The sequence below is a fragment of the Protopterus annectens genome, chromosome 1.part0, assembly GCF_019279795.1.
Source record: "Protopterus annectens isolate FY-2018-M chromosome 1.part0, PAN1.0, whole genome shotgun sequence".
NCBI classification, from domain to species: Eukaryota; Metazoa; Chordata; order Ceratodontiformes; family Protopteridae; genus Protopterus; species Protopterus annectens.
In genome coordinates, this window is record NC_056725.1 from 1,749,691,663 (window position 1) to 1,749,705,087 (window position 13,425).

Sequence of the window (13,425 nt, forward strand, 5' to 3'; positions counted from 1 at the left end):
TCAGGTTTAGGAGACATGATCTGCCTTTTACAAACCTGAACTGGGTGGGGTCCAGAGTTTGGAGATTACCAATGTCTTTGTTTATAAGTTCCATGATGATACGTTCCATGACCTTGCAGACCAGGCTCATTAGGCTAATTGGGCAGTAGTTCCCGGGGTCTGTGGTGGCTCCCCCTTTGTGGAGTGGGATAACCGTTGCTGTGCGCCATTCAGTGAGCACAAAGCCTGAGGTGAGGCTATGACTGAACATGGTGCTTAGGTGGGATGCCAGTTCATTCTGTAGTCCATGAAGAACGCAGCCTGGGATGTTGTCAGGTCCCATGGATGCTATGTTCTTGGCTTTAGAGAGTGTGGTTTTTACCTGTGCAGCCATGATTACAGGAATTTTGCATTCTTCTGGTATAGAGATGAGCTCTTTAGGGGGTGGGGGTAAAGTTAGCACTGAACCTATCTGCCAGAATGTTGGCAATATCAGTTGGTTCTGTATATTTAGTGCCATTGTGCTGTAATTCAGAGCAGATCTGAGTATTTTGCAGTGAGATTCTTAACATAGCTGTAGAATGCTTTGTGGTTGTCTTTAGAATCAGTGGCGATTTTGTTTTCATAACTAGGTTTGGAGGATTTTATGAGGGATCTCAGCTTCTTACTGAGGCTGACCAGGGAGTTCTTCCAGTCATGGGATTTTACTTTTTTTGCAACAGTTTCTTTCTTCTGTTGTAGAGTTTGTTTATGGCAGGGAACCACCAGATTGGCTTCCTTTTTTGGAGGATAGCATCTTGGTTCTGTTAGGGATAGCACGATCCATGCACTCATGTAAGTGCTTATAAAGTGCATTTGTGTAGGATTCAGCAGTCGTACCTCTATTGTCCGTCTGCATGGGTGTCGTGAAGTTTGCCACTTCTGTCTTAAGAAGCATGAAGTTGGATTTGGAGAAATTTTTTACGGTGGTTTCCCTTATTAGGGATGGGGGTGAGATGTGGATGTCTAGGCTGATTAACTTGTGGTCGGATCTGACCAACAAGGAATTGACCTCTGGTGTGGAACATCATTCGCCCATGTTGGTAATGACCAGGTCTAGGATATTGCTGCCCCTGGTGGGAGTATGGATAAGGTGATCCAAGGGTTGGAATTTATGAATTCCAGAAAACGTTGAGCAAAAGAGTTGGTACATGAGTAGTTTTCCCAGTTAATAGTGGGGTAGTTGAAATCACCCATTAGTAGGGTGTTGGGTGTACCCTAATATTTTCCAGTGTATCAAGAAATGAGGAGTGGGAATCCTGGGGCATGGTGGGGGAATCTGTAACAAGTTACAGTTTGGATTGCAGTCTTGCCCAGAGTAAGTTGCAGTTGGATAATCTCGGATGCATTATGCTGAGCAACTAGCCTGGAGGTGTGGATATCCTTAATGAATATGGACAAGCTTCCACCTTTAGTGTTTCGGTCCAGGTTAGGTGGCCGAAAGGTGTGGTATGAATTATAGTCTGGTAATGCAGGGGTGCTTTTTGGAGCCTTGAACCAGGTCTCTATGTCACTACACAGATGTCGATGTCTTTTTACTTTTCTTGGTCTTGTATTTTATTTTGCTACCTAGAGTTCATGTAAACCAAGAAGGGAAAATGTCAGTGTGGGAGGCAGATTTCCCATAAGGAATGTAGCAAACAGTGTATTTTTTGTTTGGGTGTATCACACTACCATACCTGTTGTAGTATCTGTAAGGCATTTGTACCTAAGACACTCAGTCATCTTCCCTGGCCATTTACCTTGAAAACAGTGGTTTTAAACAGTTAGCCCAGGGTACCATGGGAGAGTCCTTTAACCCTGAGATACTCCCATTAGGTAAGAACAAGGCCAAGAAGTCTCAGCCGGATTCTTTGGCTGTCCATCCTCCAGAGGATATCCTTCTAGAAGCAAGTAAAAGCTGTGTAGGTCATTTGGCGACCGGCATAGATCCATGTTTTCACACTTCCTCTGAGACTTTGCAGATGTCTGCTCTGGACGTCAAGGGGAAACTGCATTTGATTATCTTGGAGGATCCTAGAGGGAATCTGCAGATATTGGACAGGAAGGAGGTTTTGGGTTCTCTTATTGAATCTTGCCAAGGGTCGGAACCTTTGGTATTTGTTAGGGCTGATGTTTCTTCCAAGGAAAGACGAAAACTAATCATTTTTTGGTCCATCCTAAGAATCCTCAAAGGGAATGGCAAGAGTTTACTCAGGGCTTGTTTTCTGCCGTGATGGCCCTAAGTCCTCCTCAAGGAGTTTCAGTACCTGTTTCTCTTTGGACCTGTACCCCTTCTAAATGGCTTAGTGAACCAGATTTCTTGGATGAGAATTCAGTGTCTGATGAGGGGTCTTTGTCCTATTCTTCACAGATGCTTTTGGCTTATGGTTCGGATGAAGAGGAGTCTGTAGCCCTGAGTCTCCTTTTAAGAAATTGCCCTTTGGGAACACAATTGCTAGGATGATAGAATACTTTAAGTGGGATTCTGCTCAAGTCTTTGATATTCAGAGAAGATGTTATGAGTTGCTTCAGGTGGATACTCCTAAACTATCATAAGTTCCTCCTGTGTTGGCTGCCTTGTTAGGCACTTTCATTGCTGCTTCCAAGTCTCCTGATTCTCAGCTTCCTGCTCCTAAGAAACCTGATAGGTTCTGTGAGGTTCTTGAGGATTGTCAATTTTTATTTAAATGACCTTCTGATCCTGCTGCGGTGTCATTTTCTTCTGACAAACATTCTGAGCTCTTGCCCTCTTCCAAGCTTTTGCTTTCTGATAATGATAGTAGGGCTATGGAGAGGATTGGTATGAAAGTTTACACTCCTTCTACATCAGCCTTTAGGGCTGTTAATTACCAGACCCACATGGCCAAAAATGCTCTGGTCTTGATTGCTCAGGCTTTCCAGGTTATTTTTGATCTCCCAGATTCTGAAGGCAAATCCTGTACTGTATCTATTTTAGATTCTGTTTCTCAAGTGGCTTGTCACTGTTAAATGCATCTATGATGCTGCTGATGCCTTTTCCAAGGATGCAGCCTTTGGGTCTGTCATGAGGTGTTATTCTTGGCTTTATCTCCAGTCTCTGCTTGTGGGCACATAGACCAAGTTGTTGGATGCTCCTTTGAATAAATAACATCTTTTAGGGACTGCTGCTGCTGCTGACATGTTTAAGTGTCTTCAAAAGAAAGGCGAAGCCTTGGTGGACCTTAAACATATTTTTGTTTGTCCTATCCCTAAGTTCCAGAGGAATTATCCTTCTAGATCTCATTTTTATTCACAGGCAACCTTGCCAGACCTCCAAGGGCAGGAAGGGTGGTAGGCAGGCCCCCTCTGCTAAGGCTTCTCAGATTATGTGGCCCAGAAGCCTTCTTTATCTGATAAGTCTGCTTCTCTTTAACAGTTTGCCCCTCTTCTTTTACAGCAGGTTCCATTGTCCCTTCAGTTTTCCCTTTATCTTCCACGCTGGCATCTCGTCACTTCAGACTCTTGGGTTCTTTCTGTCATCCATCAGGGTTACTTTGTGGTGTGGAAGGCTCTCCATCCTTTTTTCAGGGATTTCTCAACCCCCTGTAGAACAGCTTCCTCATTTCCCAGAGGTTCTAGGGTCCTTGGTGAATCAGGTGACCATTCGACCTGTTGTCCCTTCCCAAGTGAGAAAGGGTTTTTATTCCAATATGTTCTTGGCTCCTTGAAAGGAGGGCAGTTGGAGACCTATTCTGGATCTCTCCCAGCTCAACACCATTCTCAAGGTCCCTTCTTTACAGATACTTACTCTTCAAATGCTCTTTCCTCTTTTATTACCTCAGGCTTTTCTAGTGTCTTTGCATCTGAAAGATGCTTACCTTAATATCCTCATTCACCCTGTTTTCAGTAAGTTTTGACATTTCACTGCATCTTCCTTTCATTTTCAGTTCTCTGGTTTGCCCTTTGACCTCTCTTCTGCTCCAAGGGTATTCACAAAATGCCTAGCTCCTGTGATTTCTTTTGCAGGTTCCAAGGCATTCAAATTTTTCTTTATCTAGATGACCTGTTGCTTAAGGCACCTTCTCAGTTGCCTGTTACAGGATCTGGCGTTCACCATGTCTATTCTTCAAAGTCTGGGGTTCACTATCAACTTCCACAAATCCATCCCAACTCCCTCTCAGGATCATATGTATCTGAAATGCAGGATTCAGACAGTGACAATGTTAGCATCTGTTCCACCTCCAAAAGTTTTGTCATTGACCGCCTTCTTTCAGTGTCTTCTACTCTGACTGCCATGCTGGCCAGGGGGTTTCTTTGGGCCCTGAGCATCATGGCCTCTTCTATTCAATCCTTCCTTTTGCCAGACTGCATAATTTATTTTATTTTTTTTTTTTTACATTTGTTGAATGGGATAGTCTAACTGGATTTATGTCCATTTTCAGTAGAGTCCCGGGGAGATAAGCTCCACAAGATTACTAGGCTACTAACATACAGGTACTAGTTGTCATACAGTTAAATACTACAAATTTTAAACAGTTCAGGAATCTTCACAGTTTATACAAAAAACATGTCACAAGCATTATATAAGATATTTTAGACTTTATGTGCAAGACTTCATTAGTAACTAGGAATTAATTGTTACACAAATACATAACTTCAGATTTCAGCAATGCTCACTATTTAAACAATACTTGTTGCCTGCCTTGGGTAGGGTGCTTTAGAATTATATGCAGAAGAATTGAACTAGTTATTTTAAATTATCTCTATTAGGATAAGATATGTTTTTGCCAAGGATAGGCCTTGATCTAAAAAGACACAGAGCAGGAATTAGGTCTTAAGAGAGGGTATTTGGGATATAGTATGAGATTAGTCTGGATTTGTACAGGGACATAACCAATGGGTTTTAAGATAGAGCTTCAGATTGTGTTTAAAGTGTAAATGAAGACAGTGATGTAAGTTCATGGGGGAGTTGGTTCCAATACTTTCCAACTGCATTACTGAACAGAGCATCTCCTGCCATGTTATTAGATTTACATGTTGATACAAGTAGTTTATTAGATGAGCGTAAAGTTGAAAGGTTCTTATATTGGGTAATGAGACTAGCAAGTATTGGGGTACTGGTAGGTTGGAAAAGGGTTTTGTGCGCAATGGTGAGTTGTTGAAAGTGAATCTGATTCAGAAGCTCTAACCAGCCTAATTGTTTCAGGTTATGGCAGTGATGGGTCGTAAAGGAGGAAGCAGTAGCAAATCTGGCAATGCTATTGTAAGCGTTGGCTAGCTTGTTAAGGTTATTTTTTGACAAGTTAGTATATATGGAAGAAGCATAGAGAAGTGTGGAGATAAGGTGGGAATAGGCAATAGTGGTTCTGGCTAGTGGGGAGAGAAAGGGTTTCATCCTATAGAGGGAGCCTGGTTTCCTGTTGACAGTTATTATGGTATTGTTTCTATAGATTTCAAAGTTCAGGCTGTTATCAATGGTTACCCCTAGAAGTTTAGTTGCTGGATTGGGAGATATGAGTGTACCATTATTGGATAAGACTGAAAGCTCAGAGAGTCTCCCACTAGATTGAACTCTGAAGGAATGTATACTGCCTGAAGATTTAATAGATAACTGAGAGCCACCTCCCAAGCCAACCAGCCTGCAGAGGACACGATTTTGTGCCTCCCTGCTTGTTGACATATGACATCACTGTATAACTTCAGTGGTACCTCAAGTTAACTTAAGTGGCACCTCAAGTTGGTTTGGCCACAGCATTGTCACCTTCTAGATTTCAGTGAACCTCTCCTTTCCTGTCTAAAGAAGGAATTCAAGTGGTGGATTCAACAGTTTACTCTTAAACCAGGCTGGTCCTTTCAGCCTCCACTCCCTTCTCAAGAATGTTCACTGATGTCTCAGACATGGGGTGGGGGGCTTCTTTTGGTCACCTGAAATATCAGGGTCTCTGGCCTCCCGATCAGAAGTTAAATCATACCAATATCAAAGAGATGAGAGCTCTGACTCTGGCTCTTCAAGCTTTTCTCTCCAGGCCCCTTGAAGGTGTACACAGACAACACTACAGTGATGTCATATGTCAACAAGCAGGGAGGCACAAAATCTTGTGTCCTCTGCACGCTGGTTGACTTGGGAGATGGCTCTCAGTTATCTGTTCACTCTTCAGGCAGTATACATTCCTTCAGAGTTCATGTCTAGTGGGAGACTCTCTGAGCAGGTCCAAAGCACAGGCTTACAAATATTTGCTTCATAGAGACATGTTCCTGGACATTGCCCATCAGTGGGGTATTCCATAGGTAGATCTTTTTGCCTCCCCTCTGACTAGGCAGCGTCCTGTCTTCTATTCCAGAGTGCCATACCATCTGGCATGGAAGACAGGTGCCCTATCTTCTCCATGAAGGGGGATGTTTCTTTATGCTTTCCCTTGTTTTCCTGTACTTCCAAGAGTCCTGCAGAAGGTTTAGCTGGACTCTCCAAAAATCTTTCTAGTGACTTCCTTTGGCCGGGACAGCACTGGTTCCCTTTCTTAATGCATCTGGCCAGGGACAATCACCACAAGTTACCTCACCAATTGGATCTCCTTATACAGGGCATCCATCCTCACTTGTCCACTCTTCAACTGACACTGTGGGTGATAGAGCACATACTCAGAAAACAGGTGCCTGAACAGGACCAATACACTGAGTTTTATAGGAAGTTGGAGACCCTCAACCAAAAAATATTTAACGTCCAAATGGAAAAGATTTTCTCTTTGGTGCCATGCTCGTAACCAGGACCCTTTTTCATTGGGGTCTCGATGGTCCTGTCTTATTTATGTGAGTTACTTCAGCCTGGCTTGGCCAGGCCTATTCTTCTGTTAAGGCCCTTTCAGCAATTTCTGCTTGTATGCCCTTGAATCCTACTTTGGCTTCTGAGTTTGAGGTCAAACAATTTCTTAAAGGCATCATGCTTGTTAGGCCTCCAAGAAAACCTGTTCCTCCTCCTTGGGACCTTCATTTTCTTTTGGAAAAATTGATCAGGCTCCTGTTGAGCGTGCAAATTCTGCTTCTTTGCAACATTGTACCTGAAAAACTGTTTTGTTGCTGACTCTTACTTCTGCTGTGAAGGTTTCTGAGCTCCAGGGCCTTATGGCCATTCCTTCTTTTTTTATTTTTTCACAGGGAGAGGGTGTCCCTTCATACTAATCTGTCTTTTTATGCCCAAGGTAGTAAATGAGTTGTCCTTGAGTCAGTTGGTACAACTCCCTTCATTTTTCCCCTTCTCCTCAGTCTACTAGTGAGAGGGTCCTACATACCTTGGATTTGCACAGACAGCTCAGGTACTATTTGGATAAAACTAAGGCCATTGTACGTTTGAGCAGCTTTTTGTTTCCTTTCATCCCAGGGCATTATGTTTGGCTGTTTCTAAGCAATCCATCTCCTCTGGGATAACTAAGGCCATTTTCTTTTGTTATACTTTTCATGGCAAATCTCTGTCTTACTTCTCTTAGAGCTTATTCCACTAGGGCTGTTGACTCTTCTGGTGCTTTCTTCAAGGGGTTGGACACCAATTCCATCTTTGAAGCTGCTATTTGGTCTTCAGTGCATACCTTTACTAAGCATTATAAGTTGGATATGGTTTTTAGGGGCAGAGCAGGTTTTGCTGAAACCATTTTATATGGGTTTGTTGAGGGATCTCCTCAGCCTTCCATCTCCTATTCTGTCTCTTGAGCTTGTATACTCTTCCTACTGTTAATAACACTACAACACTGATATAGAAGGACATAGTAATCTTACCATAACAAGTAGATGTCCTTCTCTTCAATGTTGCAATATTCACTTCCTCACTCCAACCCCCTCTTGTTTGTTCTGTTTTTTTGATTTAGAGTGCCTCCTGGCTGAGGGTTTCCCCTTTTTCTGCATCTTTTTCTTCTGGGTGTGCATGGACTCCTTTGTCCTATGGAGACTGTTCTCTTCTGGGGCAATTCAGTTCTGGGTAGTTATGTCTGTACGTCCCTTTTATGCCCGAGTTTCTGTGTGAGGAGCTTAGCTGTGACGTGCGGCACATGCAAGATCATTAGACTTTTGTATACTAGCTAAGTGTTGGGCTGCCCTGGGTAGGATATCCCCTCTGGTTAGAATACTGCAACAGTGAAGAGAAGGATATTACTGTTATGGTAAGATTTTACAGAACTGTACTTTCATCTTTAAAATATAAGCCATCAAAACACCAATTTTGACTTAACTGGTTTTGTACCCTATACCTTTAAATTGTATGGGATATCTTTTCACCCCGTAGAATGGCTTTACATTGTGTTTGCGTAGTTGTGCACCTATTTTCTTTTCATTAATTAACTTAAGACTACAATCAGATTAGTCTGTCTTTGCAATTAATTCTGCATTGCTGTTTCCAGACCAGAATTTATTGGGAAAGATGATAAATTGCCAGGTGAAGAAGGCTTGTCTGGGCGAAGTCAAGCTGTTGGAGCAGTGCTGAGTCTCCTACTGGTCGTACTGACTGTGTGCTTAGCTATCTTACTACTCTACAAACAAGAACGAAGGTGAGAGTTTATTTTTTTTTAATAAATGCTATAAAATAGTTGAGTAGTTTTTATTTCCGGTGTGGCTTTTTTTAAATTTTGTGTTTCTGTGGGTGTGCAACCATTTTTTTTTTCAGTTTGAAATTATTCTTGTGTGTTGTATTTAGCATCGTATGTTAAGAGTGTACTGGACAATAAGGAATGTGTGGAACTGCTGGAAGTACGTAGTGAAAAGATGCATTTAAAATGGACTCCAGAATGTCTCTAACATTTTGATTACATATTTGTCACACATAAAACCTTCCATTCAGAACATGGTTATTGTGGTACATCAGAATTTTTGTATCAGAAGGACCTATCTTTAAATAGAAAGCATTTATATTTACTATATTTGAAGTAATGTGGGAAATTCAAATAATGCAGTTTTTCTGCTTTGTCATTTCTATAATTCTGTGTTGGTGTAACACTTAGTTGGAGGTATCATATTACTGATTCAGTGTCTGTAAAGATTGTTGGCTGAGTTTTGTAAAGGACATTTTGTACCCAGTGGTGACGTGTTACTAGGCTGCTGGTATATAGACCCTCCAAACTGATTTTAAACATGCCTTTTACGTGTTTATTTTTATTTTTGCTGTCCACAGAGGTTTTGCGCAATGGCTGCCCTTCTGTCGCTCAATCAACCAATTTTTGATTCTCTCACAGTGAGAGCCAGGTACCACCAGACTGGTAAATGGCTCTACTTCCCTTTCATTCCTTGGCCAGAGGGACTCATAAGCCTATTTATGACCCCTTCCCCTGGAAAGATAAGAGTTTGGATGATAGGGAGCAGGCCAGTCTGCTGGACCTGATAGACTCCTTCTCCCTTGACCCTAGGAACTTCTACTCCCACGGCAGCTCACTAGATCGGCTTCCTAACTTTTGAAGCATGGTTCTTCAAGTTGTATTTAATCATATACAAGTGATTGAACATCCTGTTCTAGTGACTGTTCAAGACAACAACTACAGGGGCATTGAAACCGGAATGTTAGAGAGAGCAAGGGAGTGCCATAGTGTATGTTGCTGATAGCTAAAAACATACTGTTGTAACGAATGCTGGCAAGTTGTTTATTGGTGTAGTAGTTACAGACATAGACCACAGAAGACAATGTCAGAATCTCAGATCCAGACAAAATTTTTTTTTATGTTGTCTGACCCATCCGATGTAATGATTGCCAGTGCCCTGACTTATTTTCTTTGACTGGCTGCCTCTATCCTACAAGTGGGTGAACTGGCTTTCTTGTGTATATACCTTTATTTAGGTCACTGTCTTTTTTGTGTGTGTTTATTCCCTTGCTTATGCCACTACCTGTATTTCTTTATGTATTTACTGCTTTGATTACTCAGCTGTGTCTCAATATTGCACAGGCACTGTAGAGGATGTCCAGTTGCTTCTGTAATGTTAAATGCCATTTGAAAACCATGTTTCAGTCAAAAGTTAGGGCACCCTCTCAAGCTCATTTAGTGCTTCTGACCAGGAGGTGCATGCATATTTCCACCTGTGTGCTCAGCCTCTGTCCGTTGCCAGCAGTTGATGTGCAAGCTTGAACTGTAGCTGCTCACTGCCATCCTTCATGTCTGGGTCACAGTCACGGCTTTATCCCTCTGTACCATGAGTGTAGGGGATGTTTTATGCCAAATAAATGGTTTTCCCATTCAGGACTATAGAAACCAAGCAGGTGCAATACTGTACAAGTGTGGAGGTTTGATTTCTGTTTAAAAAATTGGTTATTAAAACAGTTCAGTGTGTGTGTGTGTGTGTGTGTGTGTGTGCGCGTGCGTGCGTGCCCCCCCCCCCCCCCAATGGTAAGTAAGGTGATCCTGCCTTTTTTCTCAACCTCTTACAGGAGTTACAAATAATGCTTTTGTGGAGGCTGGTAAGGCTGCTGTATGAAGCAATGAGAAGCCATTTTCCATTGGCTCAGGCTACTTTAGGTAAACAGGTGCTTGAGACAGACAAAAAAGTATCAAAACTAAAAGAAAGCTGCTGCCCTTTGTGGACAGACTCAGACACACAAAGCAAGGTGCAGCCATGGGAGTACAGGGTTTTAATTAAGAAAATAAATATTTTCTTTGTATTATTCTCCTGTACTTGGTGCTGCCGACCAGCATGAAATAGAAATATATTTTTTAATACTGATTCAGTGACCCTGTAATAACTTAGGAGGCCAATGAGACAAGAGAAAGAGAAACTGTAGCTTGATTTTTTTCATTTGTCTTCTTAAGGGCAAACTTTCGCTGTTTAAATTAAACTAAATGCAGTTAGTAACTGGTATGGAGCTGCTGCCACCTTTGATTGTTAATGATCACCTATTACTTCATCTAGTTACCCAGGTAGAACTATTCTACCCCAAACATATGGGCTTTTCAGAATGAACTCCTACGAAAACTTTTGTACTTTTTTTCTCAACTATTGTACTACTTTTAATCTTACAAAGTACTGCATATATAAACCTTACTACCAGAAATGTTAAACTGTCTACTACATTCCGAAATTAGTCTGTAATGTACTTGTATATTGTCCTGATAACAAGATGTTAATATCTGAATATTGCATCCTGAAATGTATTCTTAGATGTAAGCGAAATCCTCACTTGTACTGTACTGTATGTGGAGCTTTTCTCCCTGGGCCTCTGCTGAAAAGGGACCTGTGTCCAGTGTGACTTTCCCGGTTATCAAATGTAAAATAAAAATAAATAAATAAAAAATAAATAAATTGTACTTATTGTAGTTTTGTTGTGATGCATTCAGATGCAGCAAAGGTATTGTATTGTTTGTGTATTTGTTTTTATTTATGTTTATTAAACAGGTGGTGATCTGGTCACTGGCCCTTTTCAGCCACAACCTGAACTCAGAATAAGTATATAATACAGTGATGTTCTAATGTAGGTAAATGTCCTGCAAAAACAAATTAACAATGTAAGATGACAGGTATATGCCTGTTAATATACAGTTAGGTACAGTGAATATTTATGAACATAGAATTTTTACATACATACAGTGTTTTGACACTTTTCTGCTCATCGATTATTAAAGAAAAAAAAAGTGATTTTTTTTTTTTTTTTTTTGCATTGGTTCATAAGTGGATGCAAGGCTGTTGGTCCAAGTGTCATTTTAAGCCTAGCCAAGCTACCCCCAAATTTACCAAAATATTGCTGACTTGTGCCAAATACCCAAAGGAATTTTACAGTTACAATATAAGCTTGTACATATCATGCGTTAACAGGCTGCCCCTGTCCATTAGGGTCACAGGTGCCAAACCAGGAGTAAGTTTGCAGTTTCTCATCCATTGGTCTAAGTTACATTTCAGTAGAGTTAAAGATGAACTTTGCTTCACATAGATGGGAAGCCTATTTTAGAGAAGGGTTAATCTTTGAGACACATTCCTGTCCCTCCAGCATATCCAGTTTATGTTGCAGATGAGCTTTTACACCTGTAGCTTGGATATTTTTAATGCTGTTTGTTTTGCAGATGTGCAACAAATCCTTCAGTGTGGGATCAGAGGATGCCTTGTACGCACAGTAGTCTATAGTAGACCAAGTACAGAGACAGGGTTTTGAGACGTTCACATAGCACTTGCTGTTTACTCCCTGTATTCTTTTTGTGAGGGACTTCTGTGAACTCTCAAGGTACCGTAAGTTCCTGGCCAGGAAAATGTCAAAAGGTGCAATGTATTCCAGGATTGATCTGATGACAGTAAAACTATGAAATCCCTGGACCTGGATGCCATGCCCATGCTTATAAATTGTGCAATGTAGAATGATTTTTTTCACAACAATAGAAAACGTGGTCAAAGGTCATGTTAGTGTAAACATACATTCCCAGATCCTTGACCATTTGGTCTACTTTTAGGGATATGTCATCAGTGTGGTAATTTCCAGGTGTAGCCATCTTTCCAAAGGGTACTGTTATGCATTTTTTCACATGAAGTTTTAGTCCATGGCTCTGACATCAGTATTTTATCTGGCTCAGGCCCTTTTGAAGGATAGCTGTGTCTTTAAGATTTTAGCAACCATGCCTAGTTTGCAGTTGTCTGCAGACTTGGCCAGCCAGAGGCCCATGATGTTTGCCTTGAATCCAGAAAAGTAGACGCCAGAAAGGAGAGGTATGAACATCAATCCCTGTGTGACTCCCCTATACTAACTACTTGTGCTCTATCAATGAGCCCACTGGGAGACATATGGATGTATTTATAGGCAGTTTTGTAAATTTATCTTCAATGCCCACATGAGGAATTCTGACAAAAGCCTTGGCGAAGTCAGTGCAGGAGACGTGCACTGTTTTGCTCTCATCCATAGCTTTAATGACCTTCTTGAAGAAGTCTACAAGTTAACTAGGCATGATCTGCCTTTGGCAAAACCAAACTGGATAGTGTGCGTAGGATTCCTATGTCATTTTGTCAGCCTCATGATAATTCTTTCCATGGCCTTGCACAGGAGACTAGTCAGAAGGTTCCCCTTATGTAGGAGAACTGTTGCAGTAAGCCATACATCTGACACAAACTGAGTCTGGGAGCTGTGTTTAAAAAGAGATTTTCGTGAGCCTGACAGGTCATGCTTCATGCTGTTCAGGAGGCATCCTGGGATAATATCCAGGGCCCATTAAAGGAGTTTTCTTTGCCTTGGGAATGCAAGGTGGACCTGCTCTGTGTTGAGAGTTGGTGGAGGGTGTTTCCTGAGGGGTGACAGGGGATGATATGGAGTAAATCTGGAGCTAAATTTATCAGCCAGTAGATTTGCTATTTTCCCTGGCTCTGTGTAGGTGGTTCCACTCGCTGTGCAGTTACTGACACTTGCTTTAAATCTAGAACTTCATTCTATGGCATGCCATGCAAATAACATGCAAGCTGATTAGCATTATTTATTTATTTGTTCATCCATTCTTTAACAGGATGAGTGGAGTGGTCCAGAGCCCTTTTTCA

General features: G+C 41.5%; 1 protein-coding gene across 1 annotated transcript in view; it reads left to right on the forward strand.

The window, feature by feature from the left end:
• Positions 1-13,425, forward strand: part of IGF2R (insulin like growth factor 2 receptor) — a 2,372,344-nt gene that overhangs the window by 2,327,321 nt on the left and 31,598 nt on the right. The window contains exon 45 of the mRNA XM_044074918.1: positions 8,343-8,489. Coding sequence (XP_043930853.1) covers positions 8,343-8,489 — 147 coding nt within the window. The remainder of the gene's footprint in view (positions 1-8,342; positions 8,490-13,425) is intronic.